This window comes from Coregonus lavaretus (genome assembly GCF_964263955.1).
Source record: "Coregonus lavaretus genome assembly, chromosome: 16".
NCBI lineage: Eukaryota > Metazoa > Chordata > Actinopteri > Salmoniformes > Salmonidae > Coregonus > Coregonus lavaretus.
This window is the reverse complement of record NC_140003.1, coordinates 22240391-22262890: the sequence shown is the minus strand read 5'-3', so window position 1 is coordinate 22262890 and position 22500 is coordinate 22240391. Positions and strand designations below refer to the sequence as shown.

At 44.9% G+C, this 22500-nt stretch overlaps 1 protein-coding gene across 1 annotated transcript in view; it reads right to left on the bottom strand.

Annotated features, from left to right (window-relative positions):
- The window catches only part of LOC311144094 (DNA-binding protein SATB2-like), a gene marked incomplete at its 3' end in the record, with an annotated part of 46824 nt that overhangs the window by 10192 nt on the left and 14132 nt on the right, over positions 1-22500 (bottom strand). The window contains exons 2-9 of the mRNA XM_084180062.1: positions 20881-21096; positions 10404-10530; positions 8961-9084; positions 5224-5326; positions 4017-4067; positions 3239-3813; positions 2112-2324; positions 1-102 (exon numbers count right to left, since the gene is read on the bottom strand). The exon at positions 1-102 is cut by the window's left edge and continues 36 nt beyond it. Of these exons, the coding sequence (XP_084036188.1) occupies positions 1-102; positions 2112-2324; positions 3239-3813; positions 4017-4067; positions 5224-5326; positions 8961-9084; positions 10404-10530; positions 20881-21096 (1511 nt within the window). The remainder of the gene's footprint in view (positions 103-2111; positions 2325-3238; positions 3814-4016; positions 4068-5223; positions 5327-8960; positions 9085-10403; positions 10531-20880; positions 21097-22500) is intronic.

Here is a 22500-nt window from a genome sequence, read left to right as displayed (position 1 = left end):
AGTCCAGGGGTCAGGAGTTAGCTGTTCGTCCATACCTCTCTCCCACACCTTCTGCATGAGGTGGCATGGGACATGGTTAGTGATGGTCGGTCTAAATACGTCCTGTCAAACGTTAAAATTGTTACCATCTCTTCATCTAACATCACACGCACTAAACATAGATACACAATCAATGAGATGTATTTATGTGCCTTTTTTCAACATATAGTTACAGTGAGGGAAAAAAGTATTTGATCCCCTGCTGATTTTGTACGTTTGTCCACTGACAAAGACATGATCAGTCTAGAATTTTAATGGTAGGTTTATTTGAACAGTGAGAGACAGAATAACAACAAAATAATCCAGAAAAACGCATGTCAAAAATGTTATAAATTGATTTGCATTTTAATGAGGGAAATAAGTATTTGACCCCTCTGCAAAACATGACTTAGTACTTGGTGGCAAAACCCTTGTTGGCAATCACAGAGGTCAGACGTTTCTTGTAGTTGGCCACCAGGTTTGCACACATCTCAAGTTTTGTCCCACTCCTCTTTGCAGATCTTCTCCAAGTCATTAAGGTTTCGAGGCTGACGTTTGGCAACTCGAACCTTCAGCTCCCTCCACAGATTTTCTATGGGATTAAGGTCTGGAGACTGGCTAGGCCACTCCAGGACCTTAATGTGCTTCTTCTTGAGCCACTCCTTTGTTGCCTTGGCAGTGTGTTTTGGGTCATTGTCATGCTGGAATAACCATCCACGACCCATTTTCAATGCCCTGGCTGAGGGAAGGAGGTTCTCACCCAAGATTTGATGGTACATGGCCCGTCCGTCGTCCCTTTGATGCGGTGAAGTTGTCCTGTTCCCTTAGCAGAAAAACACCCCCAAAGCATCATGTTTCCACCTCCATGTTTGACAGTGGGTATGGTGTTCTTGGGGTCATAGGCAGCATTCCTCCTCCTCCAGACACGGCGAGTTGAGTTGATGCCAAAGAGCTCGATTTTGGTCTCATCTGACCACAACACTTTCACCCAGTTCTCCTCTGAATCATTCAGATGTTCATTGGCAAACTTCAGACGGCCCTGTATATGTGCTTTCTTGAGCAGGGGGACCTTGCGGGCGCTGCAGGATTTCAGTCCTTCACGGCGTAGTGTGTTACCAATTGTTTTCTTGGTGACTATGGTCCCAGCTGCCTTGAGATCATTGACAAGATCCTCCCGTGTAGTTCTGGGCTGATTCCTCACCGTTCTCATGATCATTGCAACTCCACGAGGTGAGATCTTGCATGGAGCCCCAGGCCGAGGGAGATTCACAGTCTTTTGTGTTTCTTCCATTTGCGAATAATCGCACCAACTGTTGTCACCTTCTCACCAAGCTGCTTGGCGATGGTCTTGTAGCCCATTCCAGCCTTGTGTAGGTCTACAATCTTGTCCCTGACATCCTTGGAGAGCTCTTTGGTCTTGGCCATGGTGGAGAGTTTGGAATCTGATTGATTGATTGCTTCTGTGGACAGGTGTCTTTTATACAGGTAACAAGCTGAGATTAGTAGCACTCCCTTTAAGAGTGTGCTCCTAATCTCAGCTCGTTACCTGTATAAAAGACACCTGGGAGCCAGAAATCTTTCTGATTGAGAGGGGGTCAAATACTTATTTCCCTCATTAAAATGCAAATCAATTTATAACATTTTTGACATGCGTTCTTCTGGATTTTGTTGTTGTTATTCTGTTTCTCACTGTTCAGATAAACCTACCATTACAATTATAGACTGATCATTTCTTTGTCAGTGGGCAAACGTACAAAATCAGCAGGGGATCAAATACTTTTTTCCCTCACTGTACCTATGGTTAGTTCAGTCTTTGGTACTATCCCCTTTCCCAGTCCATTATTCTAACCCTGACTTGGTAGATCACCCTGTGTGGAAGACCAATACTAACAGCACAGACACCAAGCAAAGCAAACTCAAAGAAAACTTGACAACCACCAGACAAAAACAAAAACACACAGACAACATAAACCATCAACAAGGCACAAAGACAGACAGACACACCACAGTCAACCAGACACACACAGGCCCTGCTGTAGAGGAGTTTAGTGGAGAATGTCTATGGTAGATTTGGGGGGCGGTGGGTGGGGTACCTGTGAGAGGCGGGGGCCCCCAGGGCTGGAGGTAGGGGTAGGGGGCAGGCCAACAGGAGGGTTCATGCTGCGCTCACGCTCCTCCTGGTAAATACGGTCTCTCTCCCCCTCAGGGAGGTTGAGGAAGTTCTGCATGGCTTTGAGGTTGACCAGCAGGGACTGAGAGGCAGAGCGAGGGTCCTCCTCCTTCCGCAGGATCTCCGACAGCAGGCCCTGGTGCACACACACACACATGCACGCACGCCGCAAACGTATACATTTAGAATGAGTGGCTCGCAGCTTGCGCACACACACACTGTACGCACTCGCACGTACAACCATATGCATGCATGCCTGCACAACACACACACGCACACTTCACCAGCCCTAAAGCGCAAACCTCCCTCCCCCTCATGTGGGCTCCATATTGGTTTTAATGGGGTGTGACTGTGTGTGAATACAGCAGGTGTGTGTACTGCTGGGAGGGCGGAGGAAGAAACTGAACTGGAGCGGGGAAACAGCAAGCTGTGGCACCAGTTTACCTCAATCATAACACTCAGAGATTGAACTGAAACTGGCTGAAACCCCAGAGGAGAAATCAAATCATATAAATATTACTGCTAACTTGTGTCAAAGTCATCCCAATACTCCAAATTGTTGTGTAAAGCTTGAATGCGACATCAGCCTTAACATTATTCCATCCTCTCACCCTGTGTCTTCAGTCCTTTACCCCTGCCCTGACCTGCCCTATGTGTGGCTACATAGTTGGTGTGTTTCCTGCCCTGTATTCTGTTGAAGGCCATCCATGTATGGTTACCTGTGTTATGTTACCTATGTCACCTGTGTTCTATGGTTACCTGTGTTCTGTTACCTATGTCAACTGTGTTCTATGGTTACGTGTGTTCTGTTACAGTATGTCACCTGTGTTCTATGGTTACCTGTGTTCTGTTACAGTATGTCACCTGTGTTCTATGGTTACCTGTGTTCTGTTACAGTATGTCACCTGTGTTCTATGGTTACCTGTGTTCTGTTACAGTATGTCATCTGTGTTTTATGGTTACCTGTGTTCTGTTACAGCATGTCACCTGCATTCTATGGTTACCTGTGTTCTGTTAACTGTGTTACCTGTGTTCTGTTAGTCTGGTTACCTGTGTTCTGTTGAAGGCCACGCGAGCGAACACAGCCTGTGAGACGCTGGCTCTCTTCAGTTCGTCCCTGACGTGCTGGTAGATATCATTGGAGACCTCCGCAGCAGACGGGTTGTTCCCGGGGTCCCCAGGGGCCCCTGCCTTGGAGGGCCGAGGGATGGGAGGGTGGTTGAGAAACTGCTGGTTGAGGGCCTGTGGGTGCTGGTGGGCTAGCAGGCGGTTAACAGCGAGCTGCTGGTTGATGAGGTGAGCCATGGCTAGCTGCTGTCGGACCAGCTGAGGGCTAAGCTGGGGGGAGAGAAGCCCGCCTGGGCTGAGGAGAGGCTGAAGGGAGGCTGGAGGGCCGGGAGGGGGGACCTGGCCACGAAGAGGGGGGCTGTGGTGGAGCTGGCCGTGGGGCGAGGGGGGGTGTTGTTGTTGTTGGGGGGGTTGGGAGGGGTTCTGGGGGTCTCCAGATCCACCCTTGAGGAGGGCACCTCCACCCCCTCCAAGGTGGTTGAGCTGGGCCAGGCTGGCCAGGTGGGGAGGGGGACGCTGGCCCAGGACACAGAAGTCTGCCAGGCTGTCTCTCTCCACTGGGTAAAGGAAGGAAGGAAGGAAGGAAGGAAGGAAGGAAGGAAGGAAGGAAGGAAGGAAGGAAGGAAGGAAGGAAGGAAGGAAGGAAGGAAGGAAGGAAGGAAGGAAGGAAGGGGAGATGAGTGTGGTGCTGGTCTAACATAGTGGGCCAAATTCTATTTTCAGTTAACCATAGAAACAGTACAAACAGTAGATTCCTCACCTTTGATTTCTGAATTTTCTCTTCCTGGCCACATCTTCTCCAGATAATCTCCTAGGAAACGAGAGAGATAGGGTGAGAGAGGCAACACTTAACAACACACACATACTGTACACACATTCCTCTCCTATACACCTATGCGCACTCCTCGACTATGACTGACAGGACAGCCAGCCAATGGGTGATCACCCATTACTCACTGTGTCCACATCTGGAGGCTAGTGAACGTACACCGTGTGTTTTTCCCTGCCAGGCAGAGACCAGAACTAATAGTGGAGTGGCTGTGTAACCCAACACTGCATCAACTCACTCTGTCAGGCAACCACTGCCTCCCTCCACATCACTTTATTCTCCTCTGGTCTCTCTGTGACTCTGTGTTTGTGGTTTGGGCTTTGCTTTGATCTGTCTGGCAGGGTAATTATAGAGCTATGGGGGAGTGTGTGTGCGTGTGTGTGTGTGTGTGTGTGTGTGTGATGGGGAACAAGGGGGCAGGAGTGTAGGGTAAAAATTGTCCCATGCAGGCATTGTGTGATGGATGGGCAGATGGAGAGACATACAGACAGGGTGAGGAGGGGTCAGTGGTCTGTGTGTGACTGTCTGTGAGGCAGGCCTGTGTTGTACTGTAGGACCCCCAGTGGTTGTGGTTACACTGGAGGAATCAGCTGGTTCTAATAAAGAAGAGTCAGTGCTAAGCTCCCAATGCTGTGTGAAGGAGATGTCAGTTAACAGGCGACATGGGCCCCCTACTTTATATTTCCATTATTATCATCTCTTCCTCCCTCTTTCAGACGCCAGCCAGGGGTCAGCCCAGGACAGGACTGGGAATGGCCATTGGCCACTAATAGGCTGTCACTCAAATGGCTTGGCCAATCAGAAACATGATAATAATCGAATAGTAGGCTTTCACTCAAATGGCTTGGCCAATCCAATCCAGTATATGGGCCCCGTGTAGCTCAGTTGGTAGAGCATGGCACTTGCAACGCCAGGGTTGTGGGTTCGATTCCCACGGGGGGCAGTATAATTTTTTTTATATACAAAATACAAATGTATGCACTAACTATAAGTCGCTCTGGATAAGAGCGTCTGCTAAATGACTAAAATGTAAAATGTAATCATTGGCTAAGGTATAGGTTAGAGAAGGATAGGAGACAGTTAGTAAAGTGAAATTGGTCCATGCCATTTTGGAGTTCCCAGAGGTCAGAACTCGCACCTTTGATTTTCTTGTACTTCTTGTACCAGCGTCCAAATTCCTGACATTTGGCAGTTGAGACATTGGCATAGTAGGAGCTGTTTACTATTGAGGAAATCATACTCTGTAGAGAGAGAAGGGGAGAGAGAGAAGGAGAGAGAGAGAAGGAGAGAGAGAGGAGAGAGAGAAGGAGAGAGAAAAGGAGAGAGAGAAGGAGAGAGAAGGGGAGAGAGAGAGGAGAGATAAGGGGGGAGAGAGAAGGAGAGAGAAGGGGAGAGAGAGATGTTTAATTGGGGATACATTTGCATGCTCGCTCACTTGCACACAAACACACACACACACACACACACAGACACAAACAACCATTGAAAAATATATACATACAGTACCAGTCAAAGTTTGGACACACCTACTCATTCAAGGGTTTTTCTTTATTTTTACTATTTTATGCATTGTAGAATAATAGTGAAGACATCAAAACTATGAAATAACACATATGGAATCATGTAGTAACCAAAAAAGTGTTAAACAAATCAAAATATATTTTATATTTGAGATTCTTCAAATAGCCACCCTTTGCCTTGATGACAGCTTTGCACACTCTTGGCATTCTCTCAACCAGCTTCATGAGGTAGTCACCTGGAATGCATTTCAATTAACAGGTGTGCCTTCTTACATTTGTGGAATTTATTTCCTTCTTAATGCGTTTGAGCCAATCAGTTGTGATGTGACAAGGTAGGGGGGGATACAGAAGATAGCCCTATTTGGTAAAAGACCAAGTCCATATTACGGCAAGAACAGCTCAAATAAGCAAAGAGAAACGACAGTCCGTCATTACTTTAAGACATGACGGTCAGTCAATACAGAACATTTGAAGAACATTGAAAGTTTCTTCAAGTGCAGTCGCAAAAAACATTAAGCACTATGATGAAACTGGCTCTCATGAGGACCACCACAGGAATGGAAGACCCAGATTTACCTCTGCTGCAGAGGATAAGTTCATTAGAGTTACCAGCCTCAGAATTTGCAGCCCAAATAAATGCTTCACAGAGTTCAAGTAACAGACACATCTCAACATCAACTGTTCAGAGGAGACTGTGTGAATCAGGCCTTCATGGTCGAATTGCTGCAAAGAAACCACTACTAAAGGACACAATAAGAAGAAGAGACTTGCTTGGGCCAAGAAAGACGAGCAATGGACATTAGACCGGTGGAAATGTGTCCTTTGGTCTGGAGTCCAAATTGGAGTCTTTGTGAGACGCGGTGTGGGTGAACGGATGATCTCCGCATGTGTATTTCCCACCGTAAACCATGGAGGAGGAGGTGTTATGGCGTGGGGGTGCTTTGCTGGTGACACTGTCTGTGATTTATTTAGAATTCAAGGCACACTTAACCAGCATGGCTACCACAGCATCCTGCAGTGATAAGCCATCCCATCTGGTTTGGGCTTAGTGGGACTATCATTTGTTTTTCAACAGGACAATGACCCAACACACCTCCAGGCTGTTTAAGGGCTATTTTACCAAGAAGGAGAGTGATGGAGTGCTGCATCAGATGACCTGGCCTCCACAATCCCCAGACCTCAACCCAATTGAGATGGTTAAGGATGAGTCGGAACACAGAGTGAAGGAAAAGCAGCCAACAAGTGCTCAGCATATGTGGGAACTCCTTCAAGATTGTTGGAAAAGCATTCCAGGTGAAGCTGGTTGAGAGAATGCCAAGAGTGTGCAAAGCTGTCATCAAGGCAAAGGGTGGCTATTTGAAGAATCTCAAATATAAAATATATTTTGATTTGTTTAACACTTTTTTGGTTACTACATGATTCCATATGTGTTATTTCATAGTTTTGATGTCTTCACTATTATTCTACAATGTAAAAAATAGTAAGAATAAAGAAAAACCCTTGAATGAGTAGGTGTGTCCAAACTTTTGACTGGTACTGTATATCACCATGGGAAGCCACCCATTGAAATATAGCCCATAGCCATAGCAGCCACACACACATGGATGCAATTGAAGCAGGGATCAACACCCACGCATTGAGCTCCATTTAAACACAGCATGCACAGATACATAAATCACACACATATATAAAGTCATTTGGGGAATTGTAGGTTTCTACATTGTGTGAAAAGCGTTGTTTCATATTGAGATGCATTACATTGAAAATTGTACACTGTCTCTTTAAGAGTGTCAGCGCGGTTCTGAATGATGGCGTGTGAATCTGTCATTCATTCATTGCTATGATGATTGATCTCCTGAAGACGCTATGCCTTTTCCATTCTTTCTGTGCCCCCCAATGTTTGGATATACTGGTAAAGTTACCAGGTTGTTAGCTAGCTAGCTAATGAGGTAACATGACTTAACAAATGTTACGTTCGTAAATTCACTCTGGCTATCTACTCCGATTTCAGAGCACTCTTGTGTGAGTGTGCCAGAGCGCAGAATAACTGATGCATTTACGAACGCTCAACACCAGTTGAATATGGCCGGTGTCAGTAAACGTCGGCAAAGAAGCGTAATTAAATTGTTGCCAGCAGCACAGTTACAGTCACCAACGCTCTGGATAACATGAAAACAGCCTAACCAGCTTTGCTAGGTCGAGTAAAATGGTCAGAGTGAGGTGTTCTCTCATTTGTGTCTGGAAGTAGCTAGCCAACGTTAGCCAATTAGCTTGGGTGCTTGACTACCGTTGTGAGGTCAGAACGCTCGGATCAACCCAACTCCTTGGCCAGAGCGTCCAGTGTGCACTTTACGAACGGACAATCTGACAACGCTCTGAATTTACGAACACCCAGAGCGCACTCTGGCACTCCAGATTGAATTTACGAACGCACCCAAAGTGTTAACGGCCCGCGAGTAGTTTTAGAACGCACGCGTCATGGTTAATGAATATAAAATGCGGCCCGCCAATGGAGATGCATCAACTGCAGCACCAATGCGCAATAGAAGGGAAAAAACGTAGCGCAGCTAATGGGTCACATCTTTTTAAACAAGAGGTTTTCTCTTAGTAATGGTGCAACCATCACGGTCACGAATCTGTGCTTGCTTTTTCTCTAGGGCTCTCAGAAACAATGGTACAGCGAAGCCTAATCATTACAACAATTACTATCTGGCAGATTTCTTTCTAGGCACAACAATACACTGAGTGTACAAAACATTAGGAACACCTGCTCTTTCCATGACAGACTGACCAGGTGAATGCAGGTGAAGGCTATGATCACTTATTGATGCCACTTTTCAAATCCACTTCAATCAGTTTAGATGAAATGGAGGAGACTGGTTCCAGAACGATTTCTAAGCCTTGAGACATGGATTGTGTATGTGTGCCATTCAGAGGGTGAATGGGCAAGACAAAATATTTAAGTGCCTTTGAATGTGGTATGGTAGTAGGTGATGGGCGCATCGGTTTGGGTGTGTCAAGAACTGCAACGCTGCTGGGTTTTTCAACCTCAACAGTTTCCCGTGTGTATCAAAAATGGTACACCACCCAAAGGACATCCAGCCAACTTGACACAACTGTGGGAAGCATTGGAGTCAACATGGGCTAGCATCCCTGTGGAACGCTTTCGACACCTTGTAGAGTCCATGCCCTGACGAATTGAGGCTGTTCTGAGGACAAAAGGGGGTGCAACTCAATATTAGGAAGGTGTTACGTGACCAAAATGGTCATACTTTAGAGCCCTGATTGTGAGAGAATTGAGCAGATCAGGGTAGTATTGGAGTGTTGTGGAGGTTTTATAGGGGTTCAGTATCACCTGTGAGAGGGGGCACTCCTTGGCCAGTGTGCTTTGGTTCATCTCCTTGAGAAGCTCCTTGAGGGCGTTCCTCACCGTGGCGTGGTTCCACTGCTCTGACGGAAGGTCCTCTAGCTTGGCAAAGCTACAGAACCATAGAAAAAGTCAGTCACTTCCTACTTCCTGTCCTGGGGCTGGTTGCACCTAGCCTGGTTAATCTAGACTGAATACTGCATTCAGTCTGGTTTAACCAGGCTAGGTTGCACCAGCTTTGTGTAAGTTCATCACTACATCATAACTGAATAACTATTTAGTCAATAACTAGGGAATTGGAATGCACTATCCTATCCAGATATTGTACTATCCCACAAACTACCTATTTATTTGCCTCAACTCACATCAGTCGCTAAGGGCAATACCAAAGATTTTTATAACTAACCCAAGATAGACGACAGCCTGTTGTTTCCAATGGGAGCAAATTAATCATAGTGGGCAAAACAAGCAAGGAGGTGGGCAGATCCAATCACGAGCTAGCGAACTCCTATTGGCGCATTCTAGCATGTATTTGCATATTTCCGTTAGAGAACGTCTTCTCTGTGAAATGAGTGTGTGCAATAACTCAATTCGCCCTTGCACTCTTTCTAAGCAATGCAATTTTTAAAAAACTTTGGGGAACAGAAGACTGTATTGAGATCAAATGTTTCTTTCATGAGAAGTTTTGCAGAACGTCGGCCAAAATCCATCTCACTCCATCTTCTCCCACTGCCGGCCACTGGGCTTTCTCTCATCACCATATTTGGTGGTGTAGAAATTCCATAGGGATGCTTCAGATTCATAAATCCGGTGAATCATCTGGCTCATTGTTCTATCTGTGGCAATACTATACATGTCAGGCAATACCATCACCATGGAGACAGATGTAAACAAAGCTGGACGGTATGCGACAACACAATAAGGACCACAATCCACTTATCTGGAGTCTATCCATCTCTGTTTATCTGGCTATCAGGGCCATGTTCACTGATTCTTTGGGAAAGTACAAGTTACTGGCATGAAAGCCCTCTTGGAGAGAAAGGCAGATAATAGATAAATCTCTGATACTGGGATCTGGGATAGCTGCCTCCTTGGATCGTGCCCAATTTAGATTTTAAACCTAATGCTCCACAATGGTAAACTGTTGAACTACAGAGGCCTATAGTGAAAATGTAGAATATGCCAAGATGAGATCAGTCACCCAAAGGAACTCTGTCTGATTCAATAACATTGAAATACTCCAACTTTATTCCAACAGCTGGAATGTTGTAGTATCTTCAAAATCAATCTATTTCTAAACAGTGGAAATGCAAAGCCTTTCAATAAATTATGTCACTGTAAGCTTATAAGCTGTGTAGCTAAAGCTATATCTGCCCACCACATTTTCCTCCTCACCCCTCTACAGAAAGTAACATGCATGCACACACACACCTCTGTAGCTGAATGCGGAGGGTGACCATATGATAGACGTCCAGCAACATGTCAGCCACCGTGGCCTCAGGAGAGTCTGTTAGGAAGTGGATGGGCAGAGGGTTCCAACGACCCACCTTGATGATGCCTGAGAGAGAGATGGGAGAGAGGGAGAGATGGGAGAGAGAGAGATGAGAGAGAGGGAGAGGGGGGGGTAGCGAGGGGGGGGAAGAGACAGAGAAAGATGATTAGTGAGACACAAATAATACAAGCTCCCTCCCTCGCTCACACACACACACACACACACACACACACACACACACACACACACACACACACACACACACACACACACACACACACACACACACACACACAGTAATAGGGAGAGGTAAACTTAATTAACCCACAACATCATTATATTGTTCCATGACATCATCTCAACAGTACTTAACCCTTGGTAACACTGGCCAGAATAAAACCTCCATGAAATAGAGATGATCAGAGAATGTGTGTGTGTGTGCGTGCGTGTGTGTGCGTGCGTGGGCTGTATGCTACTACAGAAAATATGGCTTTGCAGGGAGAACAAAGTGTTTGCAGTTCGGGGGTTGCTAACAACGTGCCAGTTGGCTCATGACTCCCTATCTGTCCGTCTGTCTTGAGTGTGTGAACATGTGGGTTTGTCTGTGTTTGTGTTTACGTGCCCATGGATATCTGTCCAGGTGTGTGTGTATGTGTGCGTTTGTGTGTGTGAAGGTCTCTCTCTCCCAGTGGACCAGTTCCTTCAAGGCTGTAAAGCAGATAGAGGGAGCAACAGATAAAACCTTATCTATTAGAACCTTATCAACTATGGAAGAGACACCCAATGAGCTAGCCTCATTAACCACACACACACACACACACACACACACACACACACACACACACACACACACACACACCGGGCAGAAGACTTCAATACAGCAGACAGACAAGACAAGACAGTGTATAGAAGGCTGGGGCAACACGTCAACCTACTCACTAATACCTGCAATAAAACAGGTCAATGGTTGTTTGATCAACCCAAATTGAACGCTGTAAAAGAGGCACTCGTTGTATGAGGGATAGGTGGGATGGGTTGGGCTAGCAGGGTAATAAGAGGTAGCTATTCTATAGAACAGGTTTGTCAGGTTTGGAAGAGATCCCCTAACCCCTGCTGCCACGAATTGAGTGGTGCAGGCTTTTGTTACAGCCCAGCCTTAAAAACTCTGCTGTATAATTAACCACTATATTGCCTCAGAGCAAAGAGTGTTTAAAGTTGCTCATGGCTGTCATTAGTCACCCGCCATTGAGAGTTGGAGTAGAGAATAAAGAGATACATCAGGTCTGTATTTCTGATGAGTTTTCCTCTCCTCACTTACCACTACATTATACACTATGGTTCTCTGTAGTTTGTGGGTGTTCTTTAGCTTAGTATGAAAGCCTTGCAAATAAATGTCCATCTACAACCCAAGCCAATGATCTAGAAACAGAGCTAACGAGTGTTGAAAAAGGAGAGGGAGAATAACTGTGTAAGATGTGGACCTCTTAGGTATAAATAACAGAACAATAATACTGTAAACATGAACACACACAGGGCCTTCCCTGAGACTCTTGCTGGCTGGAGCTGTGAAAACTAAACAATGCTAATCGCATTACTATCCTCTAAATCAGAGCCAGACGGGGCCTGAGGCCTGAGGACTCTCTCTCTCTCTCTCTCTCTCTCTCTCTCTCTCTCTCTCTCTCTCTCTCTCTCTCTCTCTCTCTCTCTCTCTCTCTCTCTCTCTCTCTCTCTCCTCTCTCTCTCTCTCTCTCTCTCTCTCTCTCTCTCTCTCTCTCTCTCTCTCTCTCTCTCTCTCTCTCTCTCTCTCTCTCTCTCTCTCTCTCTCTCTCACACATAGTCAAACAGCTTCAGTGTCGTGCATCCAAAGAAACAGTACTGTATTGCTTCACACAAACATAAAGGATAACTATGTTACTAGACATGGTGGAGACAATAGGACATTGCCCAACCATCATTTACTTCCTATTCTTTCAACAATAGGTCTCAGTTGTGATCCAATCCTTCAGTGCCAGAGAGGAAGGCAAGGAACTCTACTGTTTCTTCCACTACTAACTGTGTATCTGTGGATAGATATCTTCCCCAGATACTGATTTAGAGAGGAAAAGCTATGGAGACAGATGAAGACAATTTGTGTATAACTGCCCTCCCTCATCCTACATCCCCTCATTCCCCTCCTCTCAGATCCTTTTCCCTCTTCTCTCTCTGAGTGCTTTCTGTTTATATAGCTCGGTTAGCTTTGATTTGGGAGAGCTGGTCTGTTTTCCTCATTGTGTGTCTCATTGTGCAGTGGAGGGTATAGGCCGGCTAGCTAGAGGGCCTGAGGACAGTGGAGGGTATAGGCCGGCTAGCTAGGGGGCCCTGAGGACAGTGGAGGGTATAGGCCGGCTAGCTAGGGGGCTGAGGACAGTGGAGGGTATAGGCCGGCTAGCTAGGGGGCCCTGAGGACAGTGGAGGGTATAGGCCGGCTAGCTTGGGGGCCCTGAGGACAGTGGAGGGTATAGGCCGGCTAGCTTGGGGGCCCTGAGGACAGTGGAGGGTATAGGCTGGCTAGCTAGGGGGCCCTGAGGACAGTGGGGGGTATAGGCCGGCTAGCTAGGGGCCCTGAGGACAGTGGGGGGTATAGGCTGGCTAGTTTGGGGGCCCTGAGGACAGTGGGGGGTATAGGCCGGCTAGCTAGGGGGCCTGAGGACAGTGGAGGGTATAGGCCGGCTAGCTAGGGGCCTGAGGACAGTGGAGGGTATAGGCCGGCTAGCTAGGGGCCTGAGGACAGTGGAGGGTACAGGCCGGCTAGCTAGGGGCCCTGAGGACAGTGGAGGGTAAAGGTCGGCTAGCTAGGGGGCCTGAGGACAGTGGAGGGTATAGGCCGGCTAGCTAGGGGCCTGAGGACAGTGGAGGGTATAGGCCGGCTAGCTAGAGGCCTGAGGACAGTGGAGGGTATAGGCCGGCTAGCTAGGGGCCTGAGGACAGTGGAGGGTATAGGCCGGCTAGCTAGGGGCCCTGAGGATAGTGGAGGGTATAGGCCGGCTAGCTAGGGGGCCTGAGGACAGTGGAGGGTATAGGCCGGCTAGCTAGGGGCCCTGAGGACAGTGGAGGGTATAGGCCGGCTAGCTAGGGGGCTGAGGACAGTGGAGGGTATAGGCCGGCTAGCTAGGGGCCCTGAGGACAGTGGAGGGTATAGGAGCATGTCAAATCTGGCATCAAATGAAAGCTAAGAGTCTATAAAAAATATATATTAAGGCATATATATACATTATTCAACCATTTTCAATCCTAAATATTAGGAATAAGGGCATTTCCAGGCATAGAGCCGACATAGAAATTAATAATATTGAAAGTATTTTGAAAATTCCAAAAACAAACAAATTCCCCTAAATGTAAATGTTGTACTATAAAAATAAAGTTTCCCTGCTGGACAAGGATTTTCCCTGAGATAATTTCCTGCTATTGTACACATTTTGCTATGAGGCTGAGAGATAATTGTGCTGTTTCCTGTAATAAAACATAATAATAATGGCTTATGACGTGTTCATATGCTAAGCTCGTGGGCCCCCCACCTTGCAAGGGCTACAGGGGTATGTGCTACGCCAGTGATCCCGGCTCTTGCTGACAACTACCCATGAGCCCCCTTTCTTTTAATTTACTGTAACCAGCATCCGTACCCACTGAGCACCGGCGGACCCCGAACGTCCATGGACGTTGAAAAGTAGTTGAAATTTGGTCAGTCTGCTCTGGCCTTGATTTCAACGTCCACAGATGTTGATTTGGTCCAGTCCAGACTAATCAAATGTGGTCTTGTTTGGGGGCGGAGCTCATTAAAATAGTAGCCAATGTGTAGAATAATACTCAAATATGCAAATGAGGATATTGCATATTTCTACCTTTGTGTACCTATTTAGGATATATCACCATGAAGAAAATAACATTCATATTATGCATTTATGTATAGTACAGATCAGGGACCCATGACCCTAACCTTAACCCAATTCTGTTACCGGGTGTAAATCCACTTTACTTACTGTTCAATAACCAAAATCAATTTTTTTCAAAGTCAAGGTGTCATGTCATAGCTGGCACCCCATTCTAGCTGCAGACATCTTTTAATCTTAATTCAGAGTGGATATTTAACAGAGTTTTTGGAAAATGTGGTCACAAAAAACAGAGGGATATTTTACCGAAATTCTAATACCAAACTTTGCATCTGCATAGTTCTTCCAGTAAATGTGATTTTGTAAAAGGTTCAGTGTAAATTCTTAAAAGTAGTCCTTGTGCATAGAGTTGTATGGTTTGTTAAACTTTGAAATCAATGTTTTTTGTTTGGCATACATTTTAAAGTGCACATGTATGCATACACATGCATAGCAGTGGTGGATTCATTATTAATTAATCAGTTTTGGCCCCTTGTTATGTGGCCCCTGCTTCATGTCCATATTTTTTAAAAATAGAAATCATTGTTCCCATTTCCACATAAAAATTCTGCCTCCCAAAGACATCCCTTCATGTGGCCAACTGGTGGCTTGGCTTGTGCCAATATTTGCCCATCCACACAAACACAAATCCATCCACAAACACACACAGGCTTTTTCTCTTTCCTTCTCATTGTCTCTCTCTCTCTTAAAGGCACTGCATGATCAATCCACCGTCTGCATCGGCCGTGCAGCATTTACGGTGATATGGCCTCTGCAGAAGTCAGGGCATTCATACTTCTTGAGCTTCGCCGAACAGCACAGAGCTGTTGTGAAGGAAGTTGTCAAGGAAGTGAGTTTGCGTTTATACAGGACCTCCCGCCCTCACCTACCGTCAACAATCATGTCAATGTGGAGCTATACGGAGCCCTCTGCATTGTTATAGAATTTGAGAGGCACACAGCGATGCGGTACGGAGCTTGATTTGGCCTCCCAGTGCCTCCGGACGCTTCGCAATCACGTCACACCATCCATTCGGCGCCTCTGACCACATTTTGGGATCAAGCATAAATTGGCTCTTACACACACACCCTCGACAGACACGCATGTACTCACAGACACAGAGACACGCAGAAACACATACACACATGTATGTGCCTACACACACACACACACACACACACACACAGACAGACAGACACTGTCCTATGGAACACGGCTTAAGCGATGCAGCAGGCTAGCTGCTCACGCAGGGCTCCTCATTCCAAACTGGTTCCAGGTCTCGCCCCCCTCCCCCCATGCCCCTGGCTACACCAGGGGAAACCCCACATGCATGACACAGCCGTTCTACTTTATATCATCATAACCAAACCCAGCGCTCATATTCATCTGTCTATCTGGTAAGTGTATTTGTATTTATTAGGGATCCACCTTAGCTGCGGCCAAGGCAGCAGCTACTCTTCCTGGGGTCCAAACACAAAGTGGACAATCAGTGAGGGTGAAGGAATACATTCTGCCAATACTGTTATGTTCTGTAAGACCACAACACTTTTTATATATGACTGGAACAGGGATGTGTGACAGAGAAGGAAGAAGTTCCCCCTAACCACTGATACAAGGTTGGATATTTATTTATGCACCGAATGGTTAAGGTTAGGAGCCAGGTAATGATTAAAGGTAATCTGATCCTAGATCTGTGGTTAGGGGCAACGTCTACCTCAACTGTGAGTGACAGGACTCATATTTCACAATAGGTCTAGAGTCGTCTGTACATCCACTAAACAAAACCAAACTGAAAGTTTGTCCTGTATAACTCACTGACCCTGTAACGTGGCAGCAGGGCAACAATGTACTCTCCTCTCGTCTCTGAGGCCTACAGTATGGCTGGCCGGCCGGCCACCGTTAATTGTCTGAAGCCTTAAAGTACAGGTCTGTCCCTTCCATTCTATAAAAGCCTTCAGACCCTTATAACTGAAATAAACAATATGCACCAGTTAATTACTAACTGGATCTAATTAAAGAAAGGCCGTGGTGCTGGGAGAGAATTTAAATACACCGCTGGGACACAAGTATGCAGGACACAATTCAAACAGGGAGAAAATAGCCCGGACTCTGTGTAATTTTGGTCAGTGACCACAGAGGAAAAAATGTATAATTTAAGCCAGAAATTATTCATTTAACATAAACGCTTATTTAAAAAAACAAAGTATTTTTGAGGAAGAGGAGGGAAGGGGGGGTGTGTGTGCGAGTTGGTATTTGTGTGTCTTTATGTCAGAGCATGCAACTGTGTGGGTGTGTGAGTGTCTATGCGTGCACACAACTGTCTTTTGGGTATGTATTCGTTTAACTGTGTCTGTGTGTGTGTGTGTGTGTGTGTGTGTCTGTGTCTGTGTCTGTGTGTGTGTGTGTGTGTGTGTGTGTGTGTGTGTGTGTGTGTGTGTGTGTGTGTGTGTGTGTGTGTGTGTGTGTGTGTGTGCGCGTGGGTGTGCGTGTGTGCGTGTGTAAGTGTGTGCTTGCATGCTTGTGTGTGTGTAGGCGTGAAGAGCAGCTATATTATTAGTTGTCCTCCTCTACTTATTCAGTATGACTATGTGCTTAACTGTGTGGCCGGGGAGTGTTACTGTTACTGATTATGTTGTTGCTGCTGTAGCCGTTTGTTTGCTGCTGTTGTGACACTGGTCACTTTAATAATGTTTACATACTGTTTTACCCACTTTATATGTATATACTGTATTCTAGTCAAGGTTCGTCCTATATAACTACTGCTGTACACACCTTTTCTATTCATATACTGTCCATACTGTCTATACACACCATCATATACTGTCTATACACACCATCATTAACTGTCTATACACACCATCATATACTATCTATACACACCATCATATACTGTCCATATATATTTATATTCCAGACTCTGACTTTGCTCATTCTGATATTTCTATATTTCTTAATTCCTTTCTTTTTATTTATGTGGATGTGTGTGTATTGTTGTGTATTGTTAGGTATTACTGAAACATAAGCATTTAGCTGCACCTGCGATAACATCTGAAAAATATGTGTATGCGAGCAATCACATTTGATTTGATTTGTGATGTCTGGTTTAGTCTACATGGCTTTGAACAGCCTGGATGTTTTTAGGAGGACTGTATTGATGTGGACATGGGACCACTGTGGCCTGCTGTTTTAGAGGGACCTCCCCTGATACTTGGCACACACGGCTAGGCTACAACTACTAGCTAGTAATAACATTCTGTATACTATGGCAAATGCTTTACTGTCCAGGCCAGTTAAGACTTTTTAAGAGATATAATAGGAACAATATACACTGAGTGTACAAAACATTAGGAACACCTGCTCTTTCCATGACATAGGGTTTTTCCTGTGTGTATCAAGAATGGTCCACCACCCAAAGGACATCCAGCCAACTTGACACAACTGTGGGAAGCATTGGAGTCAACATGAGCCAGCATCCCTGTGGAATGCTTTCGACACCTTGTAGTCCATGCCCCGACAAATTGAGGCTGTTCTGAGGGCTAAAGGGGGTGCAACTCAATATTAGGAAGGTGTTCCTAATGTTTTCTCCCCTCAGTGTATGTGTACAATCCTAGCTGTAATAGTCTGATTATTGATTGTTGTTAAAACTACGACACCAAAAAGATATCAACAGACTAATTCAATAGTTAAATTCTGTCTATTTGCGTACAGTAGCTTTTATCTAAACAATTCAAAGAAAGTCAAAAAATACCTCCCTTTGACCAAATGTGGCTTTGGGTGGAGATGGAACTCACGTTCACCTCAGTGCCTTCAGACAATAAATACAGTAAAAATATAGGTTGTATAGAAAATAAGGGTAATTGCTTATGGTTAGTTAATGGCCCTATTCAGGGCTGTAAACTAAGGCCAGGAGTTTCCCTGGCAAGGAAAAACTCTGAACTCTCTGAACATTCTGAACATTGTCTTTAGAATTGTCAGTCATAATGAACACCAAATATCTGAGAGGGCACAAAGTAAGTGAGTATGGCTGGGGGGTGGTGAAGTTGGAGAATTTTTCCTGCAATCTATAGCCATAATCATTATGCTTAATTCTATGTAAAGAAATATGTATATCTAAGCATACATCTTGACCTGTCTGTATCCTCCTGACTGGTGGTTCTTTTTTAAAGAAACAAAATACTCTTTGCTAAAATCTGGGAAAAGATTGAAAGGAATGTGAGTCTTATTCAGTACATTTAGTTAATGCTTGCTTTTCTAAAGTCTACCAACCTTGCCAGCAGGCATGCCAGCTAAGATAGTTAGACAAGCTAGCTACTCTAACCTGATTGATAACCTGAAATGGCTTCTTGGTAGCTAGTTATGAGGTTGGGAGATTGGGAACCTATCTGGGCTAGCTAAAGCCAACTTCATACAATTGCTAGGTGGCTAGTAGGAATAAGAGAAACAACAACAACAACATTATTATTTGTAAAAAATACAGGACAAATCTGAGGGGGCATTTGCCCCTGTGCCCCCTATGGGCATGACGCCTCTGATAATGAATGTAGTATTTTCAGCCCAGGAGGAGTCATGTAGGGGACAGTAAGAGCAGGGGGGTACAGAGTACAGTACAGTCTGTGGTTCAGGTAGTATGGCAGAGTAAAGCAGGCAGAAGAGAAAAGAAGAGAAGAGGAGTTCATGTAGGGAACATGTTAGAGCATATGGGTACAGTGGGTACAGAGTACAGTTCAGTACAGTGTGTTTCAGGTGGTTTGGCAGAGAGGAAAGTGACGGAAAGCAGAGAAGAGAGGAGTTCATTCAGACAGTGATAAGGGTTGTTGACCTTGAGGCAGTAAACAGGGATTACCTGTGCTGTGCCAGTCTGTCTGTTACGATGTGTGGGTGTACTGTATGAAGTGAGGTCTCTCACGTACATCACACTACATGAGATTTGTCAGGTCAAACTATAAATGACGTGATATTTGAAATTAGAGCCTCTCCAGATGACACATTGTTTGGCTTGGCTGTTACTTGTCTGGTAAACAAAGCTGGGGCCATGACAGTGATAATTTTAATGACTTATCTTGATGTATAGCAATAATACTGCAATAAATATTCAATACTAGCAATAGAACAAAAAGTAGGTATTTTTCTGACACACAGTGGCGGCAGTTCAGTTATTGCCTACTACCATGAATAGCCCCTAAGAAACCAATGAGACTCTTAATGTAGAGACATGAAAAGAAGCAGATTCACACACACCATTATTCACACACACCATTATTCACACACCATTATTCACACACCATTATTCACACACACCATTATTCACACACACCATTATTCACACACACCATTATTCACACACACCATTATTCACACACACCATTATTCACACACACCATTATTCACACACACCATTATTCACACACCATTATTCACACCAGTATTCACACACCATTTCAGTTTAAGTCAATGTATGTCAGTTGCCTGGTTGTGTCTATTATTACCATATATCAACGTGAAGCAACTCCCCCAGTTTAGTGAACACAAGTAAACTGCACTGTCCTCCTGGAGATGACAACCATGTGTGCAACAAGAAATTCCACCATTATTATGTTCCTCCCCTAGACCTCTCACACATAAACATTCCCACACATACACAGCACTCATGCACGCACACACACAATAAAGCATGTGCATATCCTTAGACAAATGTAGTCATACACATAGTATTTTTGCCTCTTGGAGGAACTAGACTCATTATTTTTCAACTCTTTGTTCTGTGCTTAATGAGTTTCTCAGACTGTCTGCTCTTTAGTTGTGTTTTCTAAACATTCTTTACTTAGTCCTTCCCTGAGAGCACAAAACACCATAACAGTCAGTGTATCATCTGGCTAGAGTCCCTTACAGTCAATTATTGCTGTGTGCTCTCTAACACTTTGTGTAGTTGGCCTCGTCCTAGATCGGTGTGTGAATTGGTCCTAGATCAGTTGGAATACAGCAGTGCCAAAGCTCGAACTCAGTACCAGTTAATCTGTTTAGAGCTGGTCTGTTGTGTTTACTGGTCACAGATCAGTCGAAAATACACCCTGTTCCAAGGTGATAACTTTAAGTGTTAAGTAGGCCTACAGTATTGGGCTGGCGTTTTGCATTGCCAGATTCCAGTGGAGAAATATTGAAATAAAGCGCTAACTCTGTACCAGGTGTGTGTATGTGTGTGGTCCTCTGTAGCTCAGCTGGTAGAGCACGGCGCTTGTAACGCCAAGGTAGTGGGTTCGATCCCCGGGACCACCCATACACAAAAATGTATGCACGCATGACTGTAAGTCGCTTTGGATAAAAGCGTCTGCTAAATGGCATATTATTATTATTATTATGTGCAGACTCTGTGGGAGAACTGTTTTCAGCTGTATTGCTAACTGGCCCTAGATCAGTTACAGCTCTAACTCAGTAGCAGGTAGAGTCTTTATGGCTGGTGCTTCGTTGATACAGTAGTCTGACTGTGGGTCAGTGTGTAGGCTACAGTACTCACCATGGGCCTGAGCGGCTGAGCTGTGGGAGTACCCCAGGGCCAGCAGGGCCGTCTCCACCAGCTGGTTGAAGAGGATATCCTTCCTGACCAGGACAAACTCAGCATGCTCCTCTCTGTGTCCCTCATTCCTCTCCACTTCCTCACGCTCTCGTTCACGCTGCATCCTTCCATCAGGCCCTGCCTGCTCCACCACACAGAACACTGGGATCATCAGACCTGGAGGGGGGGACATGGGAGAGAGAGAGAGAGAGAGAGAGAGAGAGAGAGAGAGAGAGAGAGAGAGAGAGAGAGAGAGAGAGAGAGAGAGAAGAGAGAAGAGAGAAGAGAGAAGAGAGAGAGAGTAGAGAAAAATGTACCAGAATGTTAGGCTAAGTAATTCTTATGCTAAGAAGGTAAAATATTCAGTCTAATTAGGTCTGCATGGAATACTTTATATATTATATGTATAGTTCATTTGAAATGTGCAAATGCAAATTACCTGAAACAATCAATGGATAATTTCAATGGCTGTTTATTCAGTTGTAGTATTGTCTCTTAAATCCTCTCCAAGTAATAGACAGTAGCTAACATAATAATATGCCATTTAGCAGACGCTTTTATCCAAAGTGACTTACAGTCATGCGTGCATACATTTTTTGCGTATGGGTGGTCCCGGGGATCAAACCCACTACCTTGGCGTTACAAGCACCGTGCTCTACCAGCTGAGCTACAGAGGACCTAATCTAATGGCAAGGATATTCTTTAGATTAAAGGTGAAATAACAATGGCTATGCAAAGACATCATAAAAGGTTAGCAGAGAGAATCACCATTCAAAGTGTCAATATCAATTGATATTGATAAGCTTGAGACTGCTTTTCATAAGTTATTTACATTGATTGAATGCCACAAGAGTACAGTTGGTGCTTTCTGGATCAAACGCTAATACAAGCTATTGTGTCCTTTATCAGTTTATCACTTCCATAATTTAGTAGACATGCTATGCAAGTTCGAACGGCTCTGCTTTGGACGATTTATTGCAGGTCCTTGTATATTATTTATAATTGAACTGCTAATTTCATGGATAAAGCTGGAGCATGGTAACCGTTCCCAGAGTGATAATGGTCCACACCATGCCTACATACTTTTCTTAACTGCCCAGAGCCTTCTTTCACATCAGACCTGGCACCGTTACCTGCCCACAGGTCACCAACGTCGGTCGGGCAGTCACACAAACTGTCAAAGAATGCAGTGAGTAGAGGCCAGGAGTTTTTCCTGACCACATCAGTTGACAACTAGGGCTCTTTCACTCCCAGCTATCTAGGCATGATGTTTTTCGCCCCATATTCAATATTGTTTCAACTGCTGTGGTTTTCTATAGATCCTCACCCTACTACAGTAGTTATTATGTAGCGCACTATAGAATGATAACTTGTAAGCAGTAGCAATAGTAGCTGGTTAACACAATAGTCAACATTTAAACTAGACTAATTCTCAATCTTTCATTATGGGAATTTGTATTTTTTATTTTTGGTCCCACTCCCAAAATCCCACCCCACTATCAGATATCACTATCCTTTTGGCTAACAGCAACAACATGAGTTCTCCTTCACCAATATCCCTATTTTTCCTGAAAGGCTTTT